We start from the raw sequence: 25,353 nt of genomic DNA, 5'->3' as shown, positions 1-25,353 counted from the left end.
TTTGAAATAAAAATAACCTTAAATTGAAATTAAATAATAAAACTCATACCTCCTAAGAAATGACTTCATTCCGTGTTTGAATTGTAACTCGAAATCCTGGATTCTCTGTTCGAATATGCGATTTTGATGACTATCAACTATCGATGTTTACCCCTTTGCCTCTTTCTGTGTTCTTCACGATTAAGAGACTGTTGTTTATTTTTTAGTTTTTAAATAAATTACATATATGGCGCAAATGAATAAAGATAGTTGGTGTTTATATATAAATATTATAGTCAACGTCAATGAAAAGTCAATAAAAAAGAATATTCGTGACACTGTTGTCTATTTCAGGGTATAATTTCATCATTTTAGTTAAACTGATGGTATAATTTCGTCATTTTAGTTAAACAGAGGGTATGAACTCGACATTTTTGAAAACCGAGGGTTAAACTCGACATTTCACTAAAACACAGGGTATAAATGTGTTATTTTCCTTATTTGGAATTATAGAAATAGGGTACTAATGGGTAAGAGAAAGTCGTCGGCCGAAGGAATTGTTGGATCGGGTTCGAGGTTACCTTGAAGAATACCGAATTTATTGTCGACTCCGTGGCTATTATTGTCGGCGTGGCTTTAGATCAACAAGACAAGGCTTATGAAGTTGGAAGTGTGTCTCACGACTACCGCATAAATGTTTTGAGGTCTTGGATTTGGTTTGATCGGCGAGGCTTCTCGCCACAATTGGCCGAATTTCAATCCGATTGTCTTGGGAGTAAATTGATGGTCTCAACCATTGATTTTAGCATGCTCGAGGACATTCTCTCCCGTTTTGTTTATTTTGAGAATATTGAGTTTTCTTTTATCCCGCGATTTTGTAACACATTGGCACATCATTTGGCTAAAATTGTTATCGAGTCAATGTAATGAGGTTTGGTCGGAGATTGCTCCATCATATGTGCAAAGGGGCTATCTTCATAGAATTATTTCTCTGAACTGAATGGAAGATCCAGTGGTAATTTAAAAAAGAAAAATTAAAATTTTAAAAAATAACTCTAAATATTTAATTTAACATGACATGGTGGTCGATTATATCCTTTCGTCTGAGGTGTTCTTAGGGAAATGGCCGGATCTAGTAGTCATTTCAATGATTTGGACCAAAATATAGGGTAGCTTATTTTTGGACACTTTTAGTAGTGTTTTGAGGAGAGATAATAGTTTGATACCGGGTTTGCCCTTAAATTTGAAATTTTATTCATTCAAGCCCCCAAACCAAAACTTGCTCAAGAAGACTTCTCATACGGTCTTGTTTATTGTGCCATGTACAACTCTCTCTCTCTCCTCTCTTTTTTTTCTGCGTGTGAAGGACGTTTCATCTCCCTTTCATCATCCTCCATGAGCTACGTGTCTATGAAGTGAAGCTCAGCTCTCCGGCCACCTCGTCCTCGTCTAAAAGTAAGCTTCTTTCGTTCATCGTCGTCGTCGTCTTCTCTCCTCTCTTTTTGTTTCTGGGCTTTCGTTCATCCTCGTCGGGTTTTTGAGTTTATGGGTTTCGGATTCATGTTTGTTCAACGTCATCATCGTGCATCTTAAAAGAAAGCTTCTTTTTCGTCGTTCATTTTTGTTTTCGTGCGTTTGTCTGGGTTTTAGGTCTGTGTCGTTCTGGGTTTGTTGGTGTCATTACCCGCCGTCTCTGTGTTGTTTGTTGGTGTCATTACCCGCCGTCTCTGTGTTGTTTGTTGTTGGGTTTGTTTGTGTGTTGTTCTTCATTATTTTGAACGTTTGAGTTTTTCGCGTTCTTGAATTGTAGACATACATGTCTACAGTCTCTGAAATTGTAGACTGCAGACATGTTGTAATTGTAGACATATAGGTGAAGGTGTAGACCTGTATGTCTACAATTACAATAATTGTAGACAGTTGTAGACAGTATATCTACAATTACACTTCATTGGTGTAATTGTAGATATACATTTCTACAAATATTCTCATTGTAGACATTTAATTTTTTTCGTACATGATAATAACAAAATCATATATGCGTTTCTCCTGTGCAGGAATGTCAGAAATATATATATTTTTGAAACACAGTGGTACATGAGTCGAACCCACAGTATTCAGAAGATTTCATATGATTTTGGAAATATCTGAAGAGCCACGGGAAGGGCATGAGGCAGTAAGGGAGAGCCTAGTTTCTCCAGGATTTAGATCAACTCCTAACACGGTTGACTGTACGCCTTTGAATGTGTATTTAATATCTTTTTGGAACTTGGAGTGTATTTACTCTGTTTTGGAGTTTGAATGACGACTTATATGAAAGAAGTATGTCTTTTTTACGTCTTGAATGCATTACATGATAGAAGTTGTTCAAATTATAGACTTCATTGTCTACCAGCTGTGGTGATTGTAGATATTTATGTCTACAATTCAAATTGTAGATATATATGTCTACAATGACTACAACTGTAGACATCATTGTACACATCTTTAGACACGGCCATAACAAAACAAAAGCTACTAGTTGTGGTGATTGTAGACATTAATGTCTACAGTTGTTGTGATTGTATACATAAAATGTCAAATTGTAGATATATATGTCTACAATCACGACAACTGTAAACATCACTGTATACATCTTTAGTGAAAAATAGAACAAAACAAAAACATACCAAAACCATATAGCCATCACAAAAAAAAAATCATACCAAAATAGATAGCACTGTTTAGGCATTCAAGCTTCAAATTGTCATACAAAGCCATACAAAAATATAAAACATAGTTTTAAAAATAACTTCATAGTTTGAGATTGAGTTCATGTAAACATAAAAATCTAGTCCAAAGATGTCGGAAACTCGTCGTCATATCTGTAGCCGGTCGCAAGTTTCACCGCCCCATGACGGAATAAATTAATCGTGAGCTTCCGTCTAAACATGTTCATGAGGGATGCGTCTAAACCAGACATGTGTACGTAGTGGGTCAAGTACTCAACTGCATTGATCACGAACATGCCACAATCCCCGCTGCAAATATATATGTTAGTATAGTATAAAAAAAGAATATGAAATACACAAGAATTCTAGCGAAGAGCATTACAAGTTTACAATTATAGGAACTGTAAATATAAATGACTACATTCACAAAACTTTTAGACATAAAAGTCAACAATTTCAGATATTGTAGATGTCGAAATTGTATGAAATTGTAGACATAAACATCTACAATTCCAGTGACTATAGCTTTATATGTCTACAATTACATCCTTATGGCCTATGACGTCTTCCAAACACAGAAAATGTAGATCAAAGAATTCTACAATCACATATATAATCACCCAATATTGTTTACATAAATAATAACTCAAACTCACTCGGCATTCAATCAAAAAGTTACCCAAACGCTCAAAGTGAAGAAATGTACCTCATATATACTTGCTTTTCTCTTTCGGACCTTCAACTCGAATGGCGATGTCTCTTCTTCATCTGACGCCGGCGATTCAATCACTGGCTTCGTCATTTTCTGCGATTTAGGTTTTTAGGTTTCCGGAAAACCAATGGAGAAGAAAGAGGGCTTCGTAGAGATATGAAAAAATTATGGAGAATGTAGAGATATACTTGAGAGAATGTTTTGTTGTTGTTGATTTCCCGACGATTTCGGCGACGTGGGTGTGATGGTTTTAGAGAGAGAAACCGTCGGAGGAGAGAGAGCGCGAATGTAGAAGAAAGTGAAACTCAATTTTTTTTTTTTTTTTACTTGAACTAGCCAAAATTGTGGGTATTTTCAACATAAAAAATCAGACTAAAGGGCAACATTGTATTTACTCACATGAGCAACTAATAAAAGTGTCCAAAACAAGGAACTCAATATTTTGGTCCAAAATATTGAAATGACTACTAGATCCGGCCATTTCCCGTGTTCTTATAGCTACACCAAGCAGTGAGGTTTACAAGCCCAAACTAAGACTGTTCAATGCAATTTTTGGCATTAGTTATCAGTTGCAGAACATTTATCTAGTTGGACGACGAGATATTTTGCCGTTTAAGTAAGAGTAGACTATCCAGCTAAACCGCGTCTAATAATTGGTCTAGACTCTAGCATGAGATTATTTCTAGTCTTAAAATGCTCACTTTAACGCCTAAAATTGAAAAAAAAAAAAAAAAAAAAAAAAAAAAAAAAAAAAAAAAAAAAAAAACCTTGGTGTATAAAGGAAGAAAAAAAAAGCCTTAAACTGCCAATTAAACATACACAGCTAAAGATCTCTCTCTCAATTCACCAAATTTCCCTCGTCGTTTTCCAGAGGACATAAAACCCTAAACCAGTAAACTAATAACAGTAGTTATACTAATATCACAAAGGTATAATAAACCTACACTTCTCTCTCTCTCACTCTCTCTCACACATTTTCCCTTTTATTCATCGTGTCACGGAGAAGCCGGGACGGTTTCGGAGCCCGAAACGTGAGACAAAGCGTCCTCTTTCGATACAGCGGAATAGTTCACCGGAGCACTGAGACGGCTCTCCTTCTTCCCGTCTTTCGCCGCCGATCGGCCTCCATTTTGATTCAGCGAAAGCCTTCTATTTGCCGACCCGTTCGCCCCGTTGGCTCGCGGGCCCACCTTCTTCGCGCTGCTGAGCGGCCGAGCCGGGCTGGGCTTCGACCCGAAAATCGCTTCCTGTTCCGTGTGTTGAACGTCCTGGTATTTCTTGTGGTCCTGTATCAAAGTAACCCAAAAAAAAAAAAAAAAGTTTAGTCCTAAACCAGTATATATAGAAGACGAAATCTCTTTTGCTATCTTGTTGATTTTTTCACACCTTCATTCGCCGCTTCTCTTCTTCTCTCTCCTGCCTCAGCATCGCGTACTCGTCGAGCATTGCGAGGAGTGGAACTCCGTCGTATGTGAACGAAATTCCGCGATCTTCCTCCCAAACCCGAGTTTTCGCCACCAATGAGTCGACGAGAGCTATATCGTGTAATATATACGATAAGATCAGTCAACAAAATGATGCGAAAGTGTTGAAACCTTGCGTTCAATATGCGTCAAATGTGAATGATTCGAATCAATACCTGGGATTTTGTTGACCAAGATTCGGGCTTTCTCGGCACGTTTGAGGTTCAAATGAGCACCTCTACTTGAATTGTATCTGTTGTCGTCCTGTTTCAGCGGAAGGCAAAATAGGGTTATCAAAATCAAAGGGCTGATATTTAGTTCGTTAAAAAAAATGATTAAATGGTGTTAGATTAATTTATAAGTACTCTGTTGTAGTCTTCGAGCCAACTCTCTTCCTCGCAAGCCGACATCCATTTCTCGACCTTGTCCAATATGTCCCTTCTGCTGAGAGATTCCTCCTTCGCTTTCGCGATCTGATTGTCCATGTCAGCCAACAGTTCGGAGGGCTCGACATCGCCAGAATCGATCATCTCCAGTATCTTCTCTCTGGCAGCTTCCGGGTCTATTTCTATGTGGGCCCGGGCAAATATGTCTTCAAGCTCCGACTGCCTCTTGAACGCGATCTCCTTCATCCTGCTAGCCTTGAGCAGATCAAGCCTCTCCACTTCCACCTCGGCCTTGACAACAAATCAATGAGCAAAACAGCCTCGGTTATACTTAGTTTTGATATATATATATATGTGTGTGTGTGTGTGTGTGTGCTGACAAATCGGAGGGTATATATATATAAGGAACCATTGGGTAAATAGCCATATTTACAGTTTGACATTGCTAAATAGTCAACGTTTCGTAAATATTAGGTAAATAGCCACTTTCATATATTTACAAAAATAAATTTAGGTAAATAGACACTTCTATTTATCAGGCCACGTCATCTTTATGACTATTTACCCAAAATTTATGAAACATTGGCTATATAGGAATTTTAAACGTTTTGGTTGGCTATTGACCTAATTTTCTGTATATATAATTTATACCTGTTCGATCAGATCCATAGCAAGAGCCCCGGGCACGGTGACCTCCTCAACCGATGCTGAAATGTTGCAGGTAACATGATCGAAGAGACTCCTTTCATCCTCGGTGGTATCCATAAGATTCCATAGATCAATCAGTTGAGAAGCCAACTCTTGGAGCTGTGAGCGAATGTCGCAATTCAAACTTAGTTCTATTGAAACATCTGATAAAGATTCTCAAAAAATGATGGGACTACCTTCTGAAGCCTCTGTTTTTTGTCTTCTTTTAGTGCCAAGACGGTTTTGGCCAGCCTCGAGAGAGTGTCGTTGCTGATGCTCTTGGATTGCACGCCCGTCGAGTCGTTCAAGCTCGGATGAACCTCTGTAACAGTACTGAAGAAGTCCATCCCAAGAACGGCACATAGGTCGTGCACAGAGCTAACGAATTCAAGAACCCTGTTTAACCTATCGCTCTGGCAGAACAAAGAAAATCAATTAACAGGTATTTCATTAGCAACCCAGTATTGGAGTGGAAAAAAAAATCATTGTAAAATCTATCTACCTTCTCCTTCTGGAGTTCTTGAAGTTGGGCATGATATTCATCTAGCTTCTTCAGAGTCAGATCAGACTCGTCGAAAGTAACCGATCCTACAGACTCGTTGATGTTCAAGTTTCCTGCGATTTCTCCGCAAATCTTGTGGATTTGAGTCTGAACATCAGAGATTTCCTTGACTCTCTCCTCTTTCTGCGTCCACAATTGCTCAAGCGCCGGTGCGATCGCAGCAAGTTGTTCTTTGATCGTTCCCAAAGTCTTCTCCGGCTGTAAATGAAGACGGAACGATTATAGTTTACCATTTACTACTCAAATGAGAATGATAAGAAAATCAATGCAAGTAAATTTGCCTCACCGCGCCGGAACTTTTTTCTCCGAGAGCAGATTGAAGATTCGAAAGCTCGTGTTTCCCATCAGACAGTGCTTGAAGAAGCTGAGCCCTCGACTTAGCAGCTTGTTCGACCTTCCTCTTGTACACATCCAAGCACTCTTGTTCTAGCTGAAGAAGCATCTTGTCCCGCTCATCATCACTTTCTCCGACTTCATCCCAAATTTCCTGAATCACACAATCAGTTAGATATATATAAACATGTTTATGTCTAGACGAAATTATAAGCGAATTGGTGTAAAAGATTTACCTGGAGTTTATGAAGCAACGAACCACAAGTGGTTTCTCCAATAAGCGGGTCTTGAGAGTCGGTCACTGCCATTCCACTGCTTCTTGGAAAGGAATCGAAACCCGTTTAAGGAAAGCTTTATTATATAGGTTAAGAGTTAGCCTAATTCCAAACACAGGTTCAAGATTAAATCATATTTTTGTTACCTTAATGACTTGGGGAAAATCAAACTCAGCCAGTCACAAGTAAAACATAAACACCTGTCAGAGACAACAACACAAGAATCAACCAAATAGTTAGTCCAAAAATCTCAAATTAATCAGGAATAAAACTCACAAATGTCCAAATCATAAACTGGGGACTAATGTACTAAGACCACGTTAAGTCGTCAGAGAGATCGTAGAGTGTCAACTTATTTTTTTCCTTTTCAATTCAGTACTTCAACAAGTTTACAACTTCAAGTTCTAAATACAGATCATGACCAAAAAATAAAATTCTTCAAAGACCTCACTGGTCCTCCGGAGATTCCAAGAACAACAAAGTTTCTATCTTTAATTCGCTGACATTCAAACTTAAACCCTAAAAAAAGGAACTCGTCCTCAAACACCAACCACATTTCTCAGTAACAAAACAAACTACACTATGAAAAAAAAAAAAAAAAAAAAAAAAAAAAACACACTTCAGTATACTTAAACAAAGAAAATACAAGAACGAGATCTCTCAAACTCAAGAAAGCACAACCCGGCGAATATCAACTTCTCGAATCCCCAAAAAAACGAATTGTCGATCGAAATCGCGAGTCATTACACTCGCTTCCTAAGATCACACTAATCAAGAAATTGAAAGGTGAAATGAAGCGACATTGCTCGACTGACCTCAGATCGCCGCCTTAATCTTCGTCGGAGCTCGGTTCGAGGTCTGCTAGTTTCAGATCTAAAGCTTTACAAGAGAGAGAAAGAGAGAGAGCTTTGGTTATGGAAGCTATCAAAGAAATTCACAGAAAGAAAGAGAAGAGTAATAGAGAGAGAAAGAGAGCGATTGATAGAGTGATGAAATGAGTATCCAGAGATAATAGAGAAATTGTGGGTCCCAAATTTATCATAGACTTGTCTGAATAAAGTCCTACTTCCTGAAATACCCTTTGTCATAAGTCTTTATTACGTCAGTGTCACTGACTGAATAGTTCAAGTTTCTAATTACGCTTCTGTCCTTTCAAGTTTGACTAGATTGCTTTCCTTGTTTGACCGGCAATTACCGATAATCACGGAATTACTTGTAGTTATAGTTCATGCATTTATATAGATAGTTCACAATTTCACATTTTATTAAGTAATCTTAGTGATTACATTTAAAGTCGATGATTAGGTTTTTTTTTTCCTTTTATGTTTGATTAATCAATCCTAAAGTTGATGAGTGAGATTTGAATTGTGTAAGTATTTACTTGCAGTCATTTATTACTAATTTTATATTTGTAAAGTTTGAATCACCACGCTTCTGAGTTATTAGATTTAGTCAGTAAATAATGTCATCATTTTTTGCACTAGAAAATCGTACACAAATTTTAAATATCTTGGAAATAATGGATATAATTAATTAAATATCATTGGAGGGGGACAAAATTCAAATGTCTTTGAAAGTGGCAAAGGAAAAATAAAAGGATAAATAAATTCCTCTATGATTGTGAATCAAATGGGCCCTTGAGACATCTTCTTGTCGGCCAACTTTACATATATGGACCACCAGTTAGGGAATTCATGCTTTTACCCACAGATCATAGAAGTTACTCACAATTATCCTGCATGTATTTTTAGGTGCAATGAATTAAATGAAGTTGGCTAACAAGCATAAGTACTCATAAATGCACAATCATCAGTATATGCATATTAATAATAAAAATGTCACATATAAAGCTAAACTGGTAAAGTTAGTTTTTTAAAAAAAATGAATATGATAAACTCAAAATTTAAAATATAACTGAAAATAAAATTATTTTAGTTTCGCACGATTTTAAATGAAAATTTAATAGTCAATTATAGTAGTGCATACAAACTCACATTAAGAACCAAAGTTGACATGATACAACAAGAATTCTAATTATATTTTCTTGTAGTTTTCTCTCTTTTTCTCTGTTTTTTTTTATATGGTTAGGATTTGAGTCCCAAATCCAACCTAGACAATAGGACAAAAAAAAGACACAAATGTATAGTGAAGGGAAAATCTATGAGTAATAGACAGGCGTGAAATTGTCATGATATCCACGACACATAAATCTTACAATATAATTTTTTTCCACCCGGGGGGCTCTACGATCCCACAACTTTTCCAACCCTTAGATCCCTGGGGCCACGTCAACCTGAGCGCATGTCGATCCGCGAATCATCGTCGTAAAATTTTCAGTCGATGCCGATCAATTATGCTCTACACCTCAATGATTTTCTCATCCCATTAAGCCAACATCCACAACAACAACTTATGCATCAACAGAGATACAACTTGGAGATCGTCTTTGTTGAGGAAGAGTGAAGAGGACCAAAGATTGGAGGTCATAGTATACCATGGAAATCAGGCAATGAATGTCGAATAGAATTTGAGCGAGTTTTTTTCTCTATCGAGTATTAGTTTGACATGTTTTTTGAAGTTCGATCTCGAGACGGACTCATTTAGTCAACGAGGGAGTCGAAAGCATCGACGAACGGTGAGTATTTTCGAGCGGCTCCAACTACACTAGCTTGTGCATGATTTGTTTTCAACCTTGTAAACTCTATCATTCAATTTTATCTATAAGTTTGTTTTGTTCTGATATCAAGTAGGTCTTTTATATTGAGAGTTTCAAAACCACTCTGAGTAATTGTATTTTATAAGAAACATTTTAATCGATACAGAATTTAACAACGTTAAAGAATAATAGGGGGCTTTTAAAAAAAGAAAGAATAATAGGGGCTTTTTAGCAAAACACTGATATTATATTCCATATTTTGACCAGACTGTCTGTGGTTAGCTGGTTACTAGTAAAGAACATATTTGTAAAAGAGGGAGTTGGTATTAATGTAATTTTAACGAAGAAGAGATACATTTTTGTAAGCGTACCGTGAGGAATGATAAAATATGTATGTGCGTTGAAAGCAAAAAAAACATATTTGTGGAAGAAAAAAAAATGTCATATTCAAAGCTTAGGTGTTTTCACGAATCTACAAGTCCTTATCTTCAAAAGTTTATTTATTTATTTAGTTTTCCGAGCAAATATTATTAAATTTTTTCATGTTATATTATACATTAGCTCAATAGAAGAATAGCTATGGAGATATATCAAATCCTGTTCCTCTAGATCATAATACGATATTACGTAAACGATCATCATGATAAAATTATGGGCTAAACTTTTTATGTAATCATTAACATTTTTATTAATAACTTTAATTTAAATCCTAAAATTGTACGTGTCCTATCTTACACGCTATTCTCTAAATGAATGAACAATCTAAACATAAGTAGTCTTGAGTCCCACTTGAGGGATAAATTTGTTAGCGCATTAAACAAGTTATTATATGATTCTTTTTCCACACATACACACAAATGGATAAAAGTAAAATTTGAAAGTACAATTGAATTAAAATTTACAGTTTTTTTTTCCTATTCCAATTTCATATTTCTACACTTTATTTTACAATTCATTTATCCCGAGTGTCAAAATAATACTCCGCAGATGAGTAAAAGCTGACAAATATTAACTCTCTCTCGAGTATTTATTCCACTCCAAAAGACAACATTGACTATTAATGTAGCACACAAAATATGGCCAAGTATATAGCAATCATCAAATTAATAGTTCGAATTCGTGGCAAATTGTAATGCTTGAACTTTTATCACTACTAACTCAGCTAAATTTTAAAAAAAAAAAAAAAAAAAAAAAAAAAAAAAAAACTCGGCTAATTCATTTAAAAAATAATAATAATAATAATCAACAATTACAATAGGCCCTCTCCACAACACTTTTACTGCCCTTTTGGGTCTCATAGAAAGAAAAAAAAAATTCAAAACTCTTAACCTATAGTAGAAAGAATAGTGCCAAAAACTTAAGGTTGTGTTTGGTAGTTAACTCAAAAAGTTTTTTGTTTTTTGTTTTCTAATTTTTGTAGTTGTATTGAAAAACTGTTTTGTAGTTGTTTTCAAAAAGTTGTTTGGTACAGTTTTCATTTTTGTTTTTGAGAAAGTGAAAAAACTGAAAAAAGTGTTTGGTATAGTTTTCATTTTTGTTTTTGAAAGAATGAAAAGAAAAGATGAGGAGAAAGATGAGAGAAGAGGAGAAATTTTTTTTCAAAAACACATTTTATTTGTTTTCAGTTTTCTTTACTTTTTTCCAAAACAACTTCAAAATTTTTTGAAATTTTTTTCCGAAAATACTTTACCAAACATGTTTTCAATTTTTGTTTTCAATTTTTTCAACTCAAAAACTAAAAAACAGTTTTTGAGTTGCTTACCAAACATGCCCCTAAAGCTTTAGCACTTTTTTTAATCATTATTAGTAGTTCATAATATTAAAATGAGTTCTTTAGCCGCTTATATTCCACAAAACCAATTAGGATCCAAAAGTATGACTTGACTAAATATTTGACCACTAACAAATAAAAGCGACTATAGTCTATAATCTATATCCTTAAAATAGAGCTTTGTGACAAATGTGTGAAACATGAAAAGGGCACAAAAATCTATGTCAAATGAGGAGGGTCCAATTGAGAGCAGGTTTGTAGGGTTTGCTTTTGCATGTGGCCTAAAGATATGGGAATGTTATGGGTCTTGTTTTTGTGTCTATCGAACAAGCCAAACGACTATCACATGCACGTTCAACTATTCACATTTTTAACCCAAATCTGAGACTTCACTAATCTAAAACGTAGTTAAGCTTTATTTTAATATCATGTGGCTTTGATGGCCATTTTTTGTTTATTTTACTCGATTCAAACAAAAAGTTTGGTTCATGCGTAAAAAAAAAAAAAAAGACCGCTTTACAATTAAAAACGACAAGTCGTTTACGTTTTATTGGAATAATGATTGGCAACGCAGAACAACTCTTTCATGACACATCGTACATCTCCTCTATTTATCTCCTAAAGAATGTTCTTTACCGAACAAAAATGACATGGAATTTTACATAAACGTACAAAAATTTCTGAGATTAAATTGATGCCTAAATCTCTACCAATAATCATTTTACTATCATTGATCTCTCTCTCTCACCTCGTTATGTATTCGATCTCGGCTCGCTCTCTCAACCATTCAAGAACTTTAGCACCCTCGAGAATCTCTTGGACCTGAAAGAGAGAGAGACACCATTTTCGTCACTAATTTTAATTTATATGCAATCCAATGGATCTTTTTTTATCATTACTTCGTAATAAACCCGCTGACTAACCTGCTCTTTAACGCGATCCTCGTCATAGTCTTGATTTTGGCGTTTGAACTCCTCGATCGAATTCTCGACCTCTTTGACAAGATCATCAGTCGAAAACTGAAACCGGAAAACGGAATTTATAAATATTATTATAAAGGATTATTTACGGACTAGTCATGTTATCGAAAAAGCGGTAAATTTTTGTTGGTACCTGCAAATTCTCGCGTCTGAAAATGTCTCCGACCGCGAGGTTCTGGTTAATCAGCCTTGTTATGTTGCCCCTTTGGTGTTCAAGGAACTCATTCACGGCCTTTTGACTCGACATAGAAGCCAATTGTTCATCGGATAATTTCATATTTGCCTGTGAAACATAAAGACTCGATTTGTATATTAGTATTGCCTACACAAAAAAACAATTCAGCCTTCGTTTCGACGGGAATTGTTGCAAGGGTTATAAGATGGAAAATACAATTTTTATCGTTTTGGGTAGAGTAAATACATTAAGGCCCACTAACTTTTCATCGATAAAGAGAGGAGGGAAAATCTTTGCATAATAGAATTTATAATGTGATAACTTATTATCCGTATTTTAAAAAGCAAATAATTATTTAATCGCATAAAGTAGTAATTTGTACATAATTTATTTAAATTTGTTTGTGTCAATTAGATTACTAAAAATAGTGTAGTTTAAAATGCATTAAAAATAGCTTACTAACTAGTTAAAATAATGAGAATCGTATATTTGATAAAGAGCCTAATGTGATATGGTTTTCTTTCTTTCTCATCATACCAAAGAATCTAATATAAAGATAATGTATTTTCCATCATATGCTTATATATTTCCTTTAAATCTTTTCTCTCACTTTCCTTCACCCATATTACCATACATAGTGTAAAGAGTACCGAAAGTACAAACCTGTATCTCTAAAAGCTTAGATCCGTAGAGCGATCTACCTTGTTCCTCAAACATCGATGCGGGTATATCAACCTCTACCATCTGAGTATAACATAGGAAGAAAAAAAAAGCATTATGATTATTCACGGAAAAACTCAAAAAACAGTAGTCGCAGGAATGACAAGGAAAATGAATTTCTGATAAAAAAAATAAATCAATAAATGAAAACCTTGGAGAGTAGGTCCAGAATCGCATTATCTGTAGCTTGATCTTTTGCCTCTTGCTCAACTTCTATGCATCTTTGCAGCAATAATTCCTTGGCCTTGAAAAACGAAACAAAAATATCACCACACAGAAAATTTTTAGAAGAATAAAAAATAATCGATACAAGATTCGAAACATAAGATCAGGTTTTTATAATTCGAAACACATATCGAGTGTGATGTTACTTGTTCGAGAGTGGTACATCCAGGGATGAGCTTATCGGCAAGAGAGTCATCTAATTCGGGCAAGTCTCTGTAAAACAACTCTTTGCAATAGACCTGAAAAAGGGCAACCGAGGAAGAAGCTAAAAAGTCAAAGGTCATATTCGTTGCATTGCAGGAAATAAGTACACATATATTTTACGTACCGTGAATTGAGCGTGAACTCCTCGGAGATTCTCTTGTCTCCACGATTCCGGAAAAAAGAGCGGAAATGACTTGGTCTCTCCTGCTTTAATTCCAACAATCGCGTCGACGAAGCCGGGAATGACTCTATCGCTATCTTCGGTGTCGAAATTAAAGCCTGTAAAAAAAATGATGAGAAATAACTCTCCGAAAAGAGCGGGTGTTTAAGAACATTTCGGCCCATTTCACAACCAAACCTTTGCTTTCGGCGGAAGGAATGTTTTCAACGTTAGACTCGTCTTCGGAGATAGTCGTCGCCGATATGTCGAGGACCGCCACATCACCAGCCTGTATATATTTCATTTTTTTTATGTTTAAAACCAGTAACCGGACACGATTATGAAAGGAAACAGAAAGTACGAATTTGGATCCCACGTCCCCTTTTTGGGTCTCTTTCTCGTGTCATAATTACTTGAGAGATTGGGAATGAAACACAAAAGAAAAAAGCGACGGAGGATCCAAATTAAAAAAAATTTAAAAAAAAAAGTGAATTAACTTTTTTTTTTTGTTACCTGTAATCCTCTTTCAGTCACGATCCGAAGTACACCAAGGGACTTGTGTCGACGTTTCATTTCTCGTTCGGAGGTTCTCTTGGCATCGATGTCGCTGTCGATCTCGACGACTATCTTCATGTTCTTGTAGCCGTCCTCGGGAACCCATTTGACCTCGGGCGCCACGTCAACAATGATGTCATATCTGAATCGCGGGAAGAAAAAAAATAACAATAATTAGTATGTGAAAATGAACGAAGCTTTCAATGGTGTGTAATGTGTGTAAACAAACCTGATAGAATTTGAAGTGACATAAGAGCGCTCCAAGTCTGAGAACTCGGTAGCAATACGGATCGAGTCTTTCAAAGCCCTATCCGTCACCTATATAAAATATAGGTAAAAATGGTATGATAATAAGAGTTGACATTGTTAGTCTCTCAAGAAAATTTTCAAAAATTCAGTGTTCATGCTTTTATAACATTTTTTCAACTATCGAGATTATGCAGAGTTAATGGGTCTCCTCCAGAAAAAATTGGTAAGAATTTTGAAATAAAATATAACAAAAAAGTATGAAGAAATTGACTTATAGCATACACATAGATAAACAATTTCTAGTCTCAAAAATTAAGTGTTAATGTCTTGGTAACATTTTCAGCTATCGAATTGGGCAGCGTTGATCTGTTTTCCTCCAAAAGAATTTAGGATTGTTTTAAAATAAAATAAAACCAAAATGTTTAAAAGAGAAAGACTTTTAGTAACACATATGCATAACAATTCTCAAGAGAGATCTAAAAATCTAGTGTTCATGTTTGTATAGCATATTCAACTACCAAAATTCTACATAGTTGATGGGTTTAAAGATTTAGGACTTCTTTAATAAAATGTTGCAAAGAAGTATAAAGAGAGAGACTTTTAGTAACACGTATATAGGCATTGCTAGTCTCAAGAGAAATATCAAAATCCGATGATCGTCTAATGTTAACATTTTCAACTATCGAATTACGCAGCATTGATGCCTTTTCCTCGGGAAAAAAATATTAGGACTTATAAAAAAAATGGCATATACAAAATGACTGAAAAATACTTACGACCTAAAAATATCAAAAAGAAAGAATTCGAGAACTCACTGATGACATGGCATGAGGAAGTGTCCTCTTCAGAATGGACTCGACCGTTGCTTTTCGGATGTTTTCTTTTCCGACGTAATTCATGAGTACACTCTCCGGGACTCTCTTTCCGGGTCGAAATCCCGGGATCTGAATTTCACGGGATTAAAGCAAAGAACATCGATTTATTTACTTTTATCATTTCACAATCTTATACAAATTTAGTGAATTTCGAGAAGATAATACCTTTGCTAGCTTCGAAAATTCGACCAAAACCTTCTTGTAGCAATCGTCACAAACAGCTGGTGGAACATCTACGCTCAGTTTCAGCTGCAAATATATTGAAAAAAAACAAATTAAGGTTAGTCATTAAGAGAGTTCAAAATAAATAAACAAATAAATAAATAAACTCACTCTAGAATTAGGCTCTTCGGTTTCTGTAACCCCGAGGCTCGCGGGAAGTTTATCTAATTTCTTTTCCTCTTCCACCACTAGGGAAGAAGAAGCAGAAGAAGAACGAGAAGCTAAAGAGACGAAACGACAGTCGTTTCTGAGGATTTGGGGACGAGGAAATGAGAGGCCGAGAGAAGGATTTGGGAGTGATTGATTGTTCTTCGATCGGAAGAGAGGATACGAGGTGCGATTGGGAACGAAATTCACGGAGATACTCGTTCCGATACAGAGCTCCATTGTCGAAGCTGAGTTAACTCGGTCGAGTCGTTCCAGAGAAGGAAAGTAAACGGTTCTGAAGCGAAACCGCGAAAAGTGAAGAGATAACAGAAAGAGCTTTGGATAGAGAGTGAGAGAGCATATAAAAAAAAGGGTTTGTTTTATGCGTAGTCCCTAATGTTTTATAATTATGGCACTTTTAACATCTAATTTTCTTTTGGAGCGTTTTATTCCATAATTTGTTGGTTTTAAGCATTTTAGGAAGAAAAAATTGTTTTTTAAAGTATCATTAGAAAGAAAATACTCTAAATATCTGGGTTAAATTGTTTAGTGTTAATTTAGAGTTTAAGGTCAAAATATAGTCTTTAAGTTAAAAAAATTTAGTTTCTATTTCAAGTTGTTTAATTAAGGGGTGAATTCTATTTCTAAAAAAATTAAAGGAGCCAAATAACATAAAACAATATGCCACTGATCGAAATGCCCAAAAAAAAAACAATGAAATACTAAAATGCTATAACCTTAAAATAGTTAAGGATTATTGGCGCAAAAAAGTTAAAATATTTCCCACGTGTCAGCTATAGAAGAAAAGATAATTTGGTTTACAGAATGACTTTTTTAACCTTCAGACGAACTTTTTTCTTTTTAAAGTATTTCCGGAAGATGCCAACTTTCCTGAATATGCTTCTTTCTTTTTCCAGTTAATAAACGCCGACATGCCACGCGTCGAAATCCGAATGGTATCCAAGCAAAGAAAATTCCGGAATCGAAACGCACGACGAAAACCCTCCATTAATTTATGTACTGCTTGAGAAAATTTAATAAAAATCTGATGAAGGGTATTAGGGTAAACTCGTCCGAAACGACACGTCTCGTTCACCGTAACTGCCATAACGACATCGTTTTTAGTTCTTCTAACTCTCGATTTGCCACTCTCTCTCTCTCTATCTTTCTTTCTCTGTTCTTCCGATTCCACTCAAACAGCGTATTATAGAAAGCTCAGCTGAGAGAGAGAGAGAGAGATTTTGGTGATTGTCTGTGTTTTTGCGTCGGCGAGAGAAATGGAAGGAAGATTGGGCCGAGCGTCGTCGAGGTACGGCCCAACAACAACGGTCTTCAACGGCCCAGTAAGACGGTGGAAGAAGGTTTGGGTCCACGTGGCGCGATCCTCACCGTCAACTGTCAGCTACGACCACACGGCCCAATCCAACGGTCAGAACACGCTCCTACTCCGCCGCTGGACTCCGACCTCCGTCTCCGGGGACGAAGCCGCCGTAATTTCCCCTGACGAGCCACCCCGGAGGAAGTTCCGGTACACTCCGGTGAGACCATTCTTTCTTCGATCATTTCATTTTTGGGTTCGAATTTTCTCTGTTTTTTGGAAATTTGTGTTTGATTATGAACATGCATGCGAGTTTCGAAAACAAAATTTTCAGTTAAAAAAAAAAAAATCGACTGATTTTGACTTGAAACCATTGATTCAATATTTTCCGAGTTAATATTTTGTATTTTTGACTATTGAATTACACATCTTTATAATTGTATACGTGTATATGATGGGTTTTGAAGAGAATTTGGCTTGGAAAAAAAAAAGAAAAAAAAAGTCGACTGACTTTGACTTGAAACCATTGATTCAATATTTTCCGAGTTAATATTGTGTATTTTTTTATTATTGAATTCACATCTTTAAAATTGTATACGTGTATATGGTGGGTTTAGAAGAGAACTTGGCTTTAAAAAAAAAAAAAAAAAGAGAAGACAATTTGGTGTGTTAGTAATTTCTTCAATAAAAACTCTAGGTCCTTTTCTACAATTACAAAAAAATAAAAAACCTCATGGTCTTTGAATGTAGCTAATTTGGGGTTTGCACTTTGAAATCAAATTTTCAATGTTGTTCATTTTGTATGGAGTCTTAGATTGCTGTTCTAGAAGAGCAGAGAAAGGTTTCCGAAGAGAAACTGAAACCCGAAACTTCCAATCAATCTCCGGTGAGCGAGAGCCGCGACGATCCGAAAAAAGAAACCATGGTAGCCACAAACAAACACACATAACATGTCATTCAAACTACAAGATCATATGTCTCACTTCTGTATTGATTGTGTTGTATCCAGGGAATAGAGAACAACGGGTCTCCGCGGTCGAACTCGACTGATCTCGATTTGGGCTTGGACAATGACGAAAATGCCACCACTGGAGAGAACATCATCGACCACTTGTTCTAGGGTTTGTGCTAATTAATTAGGCGTTATATGTGTTTTTTTAAGTGATGTAATTAAGCTCTAGTGAAGTTAGCTCACTATTACAGACTGGTTAATAGTGTAAGTGTTATTACTTGTATGTAAATAATAGGCTCTTAAGTAAACAGTTAACAGTGATTTTCTCTGTAAATATCAGTGAGTTTGTCCTAGTTCCAAAAAGAACTAAGCTTTGCCTGAATATGATATAGTTGGTTTTTTTTTTCCTTTTTTCTTTTCTTTAAGTCCTCCAAGAACTTTTTTAAAGAGCAGAAAAGAAAACCCAAGTTATACAAAAGCAAAAGTCAAGTGTTGCCTCATCATTTTATGCTACACTTGTTTCTTCTAGGGACAAAACAATTGGAGATGACAGGTACCAGAAAATTATTGGGGAAAAGAAAAAAAAAAAGTTATATATCTCCCAAAAACATTTGCAATATTTTCCGGTCTAAATACCCGAGAAGCAAAGGCCCGTATTTTCTTCATTCTTTATCGGCTGAGTCGTCGCTGTCCACGGTGACCCCCACTTCAGCCGGCCGAATGACTCTCTCGTGAAGCATGTAACCAGGCTGAAAAAAAAAGAAAAAAAAACACACACACACACATTTTAGTTCCCGAACTATTCAACGAATACAATTTTGATCCCTAAATTAATCATCTACGCCACAGTCGTCATACTAGTTTTTAGTACTAAAAAAAAAAGTAACTAATTTTTATTTAATGAAACTCCCCTACCCAATTTCCAACTTTTAAAAATTGTTAATTTAATAAAATCAAACTAACTAAATTGTAATCTTGATCATAAAAATATTAAATGGAAGCCATATCATTTCAAATTTGCTAAGAGTAGAATTGTGATTCTTAAAAATTAAATAAAAGTGGAGTAAAATTGTGTTTTGACTTTAATGATACAAGATCAACAATTTACGGAATAGTTACCAAAAAAAATGAATATTTAGGATAGTGGTAGAGTGTGCTGAGAAATATTATTACCTTGAGGACCACGGCAACAGTCCCGGGAGGCTTGGAAGGGTCAGAAAGTTGGAACATAGCATTATGTCTGTGGGGATCGAATGGCTCGTTCAAAGATTCGTACTTTTCTACACCGTACTTCTTAAATACCTGAAAGTGAAAACCATGAATATACTTGAAAAATGAAGCTTAAAATGGTAATTTCAGGGCAAATTTTTTCATCACATCATGTTGAAATTCGACCAGCATTTCACACTAAAACAACTGAGCAGAAATATGCTTTGATGATAGATAGTAAGAGATAACTTGTGGATGAAGGAAAATAAACTTTTTACCTCTGAGAGTTGTTTCTCTGTCATTTCGACACCTTCTAGAAGCGTTTTCAGAAGCGGTGCAGCCCCGGTGGAATCCTGAGACGGGTCTATCTTCGAAAAGCTCTCTTTCACAACAGAAGAAGCTCTTCCCAAATTGTCCGCAACATCAAGTAGACTCTTTGCAAAACTCTACCCAAAAAGAAGAAGAAAAAAAAATCCGAGAAAAAAGTCAAAATAATAACACCAAAAACAAACAGGCAATTAAGGATGTTAATGGTCCGTCGAGAGGGAAACAGCCCGGATCGGACCGTACCTTTACAACCAGTCTAAAAATTTTGGCCAAACATTTTTAGACCAGCCCAATCTTGGCCAAACATTTTTAGACCAGCCCAGCCCAATTTCATCAGAGTTTAATCTGTTTGCAATATTTTGCAAATTTAACTAGATAAAATAGTTCAAAAAAATCCAAATATCACAAGTATTAAGATAAACATGCTAACAATCAACATATTCAACTTAAACTTAATCTGTACAGCTCAAACTATCAAGTTAAATTCCCTAAAATTAAACAATATAAAGATATATATGTGTACATATATATATAAATATATATATATATATAATTTTGGAACTGATTAAATTCAGTCTAAACAGCGGTTTCAAAGGACCTAACGATTTAAGGCCAATTAAAAACCGGATCGGACCAGACTGGAGAAATGCTTTTCTAAAACTGTAATGTAATTTAATCAGGTATAGGTTTTCTTTTTCACACTCCAACAAACAATGCTTTAAATTCACGATTTCACATACAACTAATAATAAATCAAATACCTGAATGGCGTATTTCTTGGAGTTCTGGGCCTCGCGGCGAGTCCTGTCCATTACGTTCTCCATCTCAGCATAGCTTCTGAGGACCTTGTCTTGCATTATCTCGATCTCCTTGTGCTTCAACTTCAAAAGCTCTTCCTTCTCTCCCACGAGCTTCACAAGCTCGTCCATCGACAGAGCTTCTTCCTCGCTCTCCGAATCTGAATCAGAAAACGCAGTTCGTTTAGTAGCGGCTCTTCGCCTCCTCTCGCCGGATTTTTCAGACTCGAGTCCCGGCTCAGAACCTGATTCTTTCGTCTGATCATTATCATCGGCGGTCTCGGTTTTGGTTTCGGTTTCGGCGGCGATTTTAGGCTCACCTTTGGCATTGGGCCCGTTTTCCTTCTCGGAAGGCTCGGGAGAAGCGGTTGAAGAAAAAAGCTCAAATCTTTGCAGTTGAGAAGAACTCAATCTGAATAGAGACGCTTGGCTTGGAACAAACTTGAAAAAGATAAATAATAATTATCAGTGACTGAATCTCAAAAAATTCTTTGAAATCCATTTTGGATCACCGAGCATCAATAACAAATAAACACGCAATACATCCAAATTAGTAGGATCAAGTTTTGTTTCTTTAAAAATATTCTATTTATCAATAAATAATTTGTTTTTTTTTTCATTTTCACTTGTAATTTTGTCAAAGATATTTATAAACAGTTTTTTTTGTTGTTTCCATAGTTATAAAATATATCCATTACTCCTCTATATATTATCTATTAATAACAGTGAAACAACATGGTTCGAGATACATTTGACTAACAAGACAATTGACGAAAAAAGTTGATTAAATTTCCAAATCGAAGGCCCTAAAACGTGAAAAGCTTAGATTTTCTCCGCAGTTTTTCATATAGCAAATCCTTTGAACACCGAAAAGACCGAAGATTTCCATGAAACCAAAAACCCTATCAAAAGTTCGGAAATTGAGCTTTTTTCTTAGTCACCTTATTGGGAGATTCATTGACAATGGAGTGAAACTGATTGGTGATGATCGAAAATCCATGGCTTTGTTGAGAAGGGAATAGGGAAGAGGTTCTGGGAGCGACGGTCTTCGAGACTCGAGCTAAAACCCTAGAAACCAACATCGCTGAACAATCTGGAAACAATTTCGAATTATAGAAGAAGAAATTGGGGGTTTTGGGGAATGGAAAGTTAGGGTTTTGGGTTCCGAAGATCCAAAGGGTTTAAGAGAGGTATAGTAGGGAGAGAGAGAGAGAGAGAGAGGCAGAAAAAAAAAATTAAGTTAGATGCGATTTTTTGACTTGACGATAAAGGCCTTACGTGGACATAGGGGATATGACGTGTCGTTTTGAGTTTTGAGAGAATCCTCCAAAGGGTATTTTGGTTAATGTGGTGTGAGCGTGAGAAATGAAAAAGCTGTTTTTTTTTTCGTGGAAGCCTCCAGAACTATTTTCTGTTCGTGGACAACACGTTTTCAAATGATGTCGTTTTTTTAATAAAATAAAACGTAAATATACGACTTTTAGTATGCACTTGAAGTTGAGTATGTACTTGGTTTGTGCGGAAAACAGAGCCCAATTGCAAAAACGACACAACAATGCAAAAAGAGAGATAACTTAATCAAACGGATCGAGAATTTGCTTGACCAAAATCGAAGAACTGTAATCATTATTGCAATCTTATTTCATGACGACCTAGCCTACGCGTCATGGCCCATACGATAGAAACGATTTTTTTAGCGCACGTGACATTTTGGATCTGCTCTTTATATCGTCACATGCGCTCTTGAATGTTGATCCAGAAAACGACATAATATTTTGGCGATAGAATGAGGATTGTCAGCGACTACGATGTTCGCGCCGACAGCTATTTTCTCTCTATGAGAAAAGCTCAATGTGTTTAATTGGATATGTGATGTACCTCATAATGATATACGTACATAATAAAAGAAAATGTAGCAAGCCTAATAGCACATACTTCCTTAAATGAGTGTCACAATTGCGATATATAATCTTTGTAATGTTTCATTTTTTTTTCTTATTCACATGAATTGAAACCTAGTTAATAAATATGAGTCTCCTGTCAATTTGTATTTGTTTTGAGAGACGAACAAAGCATTTGAAACTTAAAAATCAAATGATATATCTAAATTATCACAATCTATCTCAAATCAAGGATTGAAATATGGCCTATACATCGCGATATATCGCTAGCGAAAGTGAATCGGTAAAAAAAAAAAAGCAATCCATATCTCGTGTCGTTTTATATTATATCGTCAAAATATCTAGAAGATCAGCGAGATGAACAAACTCTCTTGATATTTTGTTAAGTAGTTTATTTAAAAAGAATCGTCCCTATCGGGCAAATATCGATAACAATGTATCAAAGAGTACCGAAGCTTTAAATGCAAATCTTATGGTGTATTGGCGATTTTGATGTTCCGACCATCTTCTCAGCTTGAAATCGACAACAATGGTGGAGATGTTATGTGTCATCGTCGGTAGTTGTTGATATCTCCGCCGGTAAGCTTAAAAATTAGGGTTTTGAATGTTTTGATTTTTTTTTCTTTTTGCAATGATTTAAGAAGGTTTGTTGAAATTTTTTATCATATGTGAGATTAGAAGATGGTTATCTTTCAAATCCCAACTTTTTCCAAAGTTTCAGTGAGGTTTTCAATTTTCCGACGACGAACTACCATTATTCATGACTGGGCTTCATTTTTATGGCGTGAATAAAATTTCCAGAATCCTTATTTTCGTGAGGTTAATTTAGAAAAATGTGTATTGTGTTGTTAATGTTAAATTTCGAATTAGAAATTTATAATTAGGTGTGTGTGCGTGCGTGCGTGCGTGCGTGCGTGCGTGCGTGTGTGCGTGTGTGTGTGTGTGTGTGTGTGTGTGTGTGTGTGTGTGTGTGTGTGTGTGAAGTTGTGATATTTTTTAAATTGTGAATTTGAATTATAAATTATCATTCTTAAGTTGTGATTTTGAAATTGTGAATGTGAATTAGAAATTGTTAAGTTATGATTTTGAAATTGTGAATTTGAATTAGAAATTGTGATTGTTATGTTGTGATTTTGAACTTGTTAATTACAGAAATGACGAATAAAGGAACAATAAAGTATTGTATGCTCAAACAAGGGAATACGAACGGGTTTACATGTCACTTTTGTTTATGGGCCATGAAAGGTGGCGGAATAACCTAAATGAAGTACCACTTGAGTGACAACAATCCTGAACAAAATGTGAAGCCATGCCCAAAAGTTCCTCTTGAGGTTCAAAGATTCCGCGTATATATATATGATATGTGAAGGACGTGATAGAAGAAATTGGAGCGCACAACGTCGTGCAAATTGTTACCGATAACGGCTTGGCGTATGTCAAAGCTGAGAGGGACTTTATGAAGAAGTATTACTAATACTGGATGTCTTGTGCCGCACATTGCATCGACCTCATGTTCGATGACATTGAAAAACGTCCTAATATCGCAAAACCGGTCTCGAAAGCTCATAACAACAATAAGTTTATAACCACTTGAACATTTAGGCATCAATGAGAGAAGTCTGCCCTACTAAGCTTATTCACTCTGGGAAGACACGATTCGCGATCAACTACTTGGCATGTAGGAGCATACGCAGCAACATAGTCGATTTGAGAAACATGTTCACATCGGAAGCGTGGGAGTCTCAAAAGCTTAAGAATTCAACCGCCGGTAAAGTTGTGAACCAAACGATGCTTGACCCATATTTTTCGACTGCACTTGACTAGTTTGCTCCATTTATGAGCCGATGTACGCAGCTCTACGCGTCGTCGATACTGAAGTTGTTCCGACTCTCAGAATGATGTCCAATGTGTTTATATCGATGGTTGCACGGTTGTCACTTCTTCAAGGAAAGCAATGAGTTGCAGACATTGTGACTGAAAAGTGGAAGAAAAAGCTACATCATCTGTTGCATGAAGCATACCATTGGCTAAATCCGAGGCTTCAATACAACCCCGATGTTGACATACGCAACAAATATAAACAAATGATGACTAGAGTTTATGATAGGCTACATCCACATAAAGAATACACCGATATTGTCAAAGAGGTAAACCATTGTTCACTTTAGATTTAAAATTGAATACATATGCATATTAAATTTTAGGTTTGGAATTGAATACGTGTATTGTTGTTGTTGTAAATGAGTTATTTCCGTGATGCAAAAGGTAGATTTAGAGAGCGAGCTACGAAAGCCGCAAGAACAAACATGCCACCAAATATGTTGTGTTTATTTATTTAAAAAGAAGTATCAATTTATTAATTACACAGTATATGACCTATTTTCATTTGCATTCAAATGGTGGAATGTCTTTATGTTGTCAATGGTGCCCACAAGAAGAGTTGTAGTCTTTATTTTGAACATTTGATGTAATAAAGTCTCATGAAGACTCTTGCTTGTAATTGCCTATTCATTCATTAATAAAGTTGAAACGTTCATTCAATCTTCCTTGTCTGAAGCTTTATGATAAAACCATAGTCTTTTAGTCCATAAACAAACTTAACAACTTACGAAGAGACAAATGTAGATTTGCATGAACAAACTCTTCGTAGTTTGCTTAAAACGATATATTCGCAATCTTAGGGTCAAAGGACTATTGACCTCAGTATGATTGTTAGAAGAATCTATGATGTCTGGTTATGAGGCATTGAGAGTTAGGAACTCTATAGTTCTTCTAGGTATCTTCCGAAGGTACTGAATTGAC

At 35.8% G+C, this 25,353-nt stretch overlaps 4 protein-coding genes across 9 annotated transcripts; 1 reads left to right on the top strand and 3 right to left on the bottom strand.

Annotated features, from left to right (window-relative positions):
* Positions 1-4,176: 4,176 nt before the first annotated feature.
* On the bottom strand, positions 4,177-8,110 carry MAP65-1 (microtubule-associated proteins 65-1). Of its 4 annotated transcripts, none has more exons than XM_089614997.1 (11): positions 7,924-8,110; positions 7,255-7,308; positions 7,070-7,184; positions 6,787-6,987; positions 6,441-6,698; positions 6,136-6,351; positions 5,903-6,058; positions 5,231-5,542; positions 5,042-5,129; positions 4,789-4,937; positions 4,177-4,688 (listed from the first exon to the last, which is right to left on the bottom strand). In XM_089614997.1, the coding sequence occupies exons 3-11, from the start codon at positions 7,139-7,141 to the stop codon at positions 4,398-4,400; spliced, it is 1,743 nt and encodes a 580-aa protein (XP_089471123.1). In that variant the 5' UTR covers positions 7,142-7,184; positions 7,255-7,308; positions 7,924-8,110; the 3' UTR covers positions 4,177-4,397. The 4 variants fall into 4 exon arrangements, with proteins under 4 accessions (XP_089471123.1, XP_089471125.1, XP_089471126.1 ...); XM_089614999.1 differs by having other exon boundaries at positions 7,070-7,151; XM_089615000.1 differs by having other exon boundaries at positions 7,070-7,148.
* A 3,973-nt stretch (positions 8,111-12,083) lies between these two features.
* LOC149398601 (trigger factor type chaperone family protein) lies at positions 12,084-16,392 on the bottom strand. Its single transcript, XM_089616011.1, has 13 exons — positions 16,012-16,392; positions 15,844-15,927; positions 15,619-15,747; positions 14,784-14,872; positions 14,513-14,696; positions 14,198-14,288; positions 13,964-14,118; positions 13,782-13,874; positions 13,562-13,654; positions 13,354-13,434; positions 12,649-12,798; positions 12,459-12,554; positions 12,084-12,357 (listed from the first exon to the last, which is right to left on the bottom strand). Exons 1-13 carry the CDS (start codon positions 16,285-16,287, stop codon positions 12,280-12,282), a joined length of 1,599 nt encoding a protein of 532 aa, XP_089472137.1. The 5' UTR covers positions 16,288-16,392; the 3' UTR covers positions 12,084-12,279.
* A 785-nt stretch (positions 16,393-17,177) lies between these two features.
* Positions 17,178-18,721, top strand: LOC149398600 (uncharacterized). Its single transcript, XM_089615362.1, has 3 exons — positions 17,178-17,585; positions 18,180-18,290; positions 18,375-18,721. The coding sequence occupies exons 1-3, from the start codon at positions 17,325-17,327 to the stop codon at positions 18,483-18,485; spliced, it is 483 nt and encodes a 160-aa protein (XP_089471488.1). The 5' UTR covers positions 17,178-17,324; the 3' UTR covers positions 18,486-18,721.
* A 23-nt stretch (positions 18,722-18,744) lies between these two features.
* Positions 18,745-21,858, bottom strand: MGE1 (Co-chaperone GrpE family protein). Of its 3 annotated transcripts, none has more exons than XM_089615361.1 (6): positions 21,592-21,858; positions 20,971-21,091; positions 20,615-20,811; positions 19,805-19,972; positions 19,491-19,619; positions 18,753-19,066 (listed from the first exon to the last, which is right to left on the bottom strand). In XM_089615361.1, the coding sequence occupies exons 1-6, from the start codon at positions 21,730-21,732 to the stop codon at positions 18,980-18,982; spliced, it is 843 nt and encodes a 280-aa protein (XP_089471487.1). In that variant the 5' UTR covers positions 21,733-21,858; the 3' UTR covers positions 18,753-18,979. The 3 variants fall into 3 exon arrangements, with proteins under 3 accessions (XP_089471485.1, XP_089471487.1, XP_089471486.1); XM_089615360.1 differs by having other exon boundaries at positions 18,766-19,066; positions 20,896-21,091; XM_089615359.1 differs by having other exon boundaries at positions 18,745-19,066; positions 20,615-21,091.
* Between the last annotated feature and the right edge of the window lie 3,495 nt (positions 21,859-25,353).

Source organism: Urtica dioica, chromosome 5, assembly GCF_054948205.1.
Source record: "Urtica dioica subsp. dioica isolate 48M chromosome 5, U.dioica_male_clone48M_v1_H2, whole genome shotgun sequence".
NCBI lineage: Eukaryota > Viridiplantae > Streptophyta > Magnoliopsida > Rosales > Urticaceae > Urtica > Urtica dioica.
This window is presented reverse-complemented; position numbering and strand designations above follow the sequence as displayed.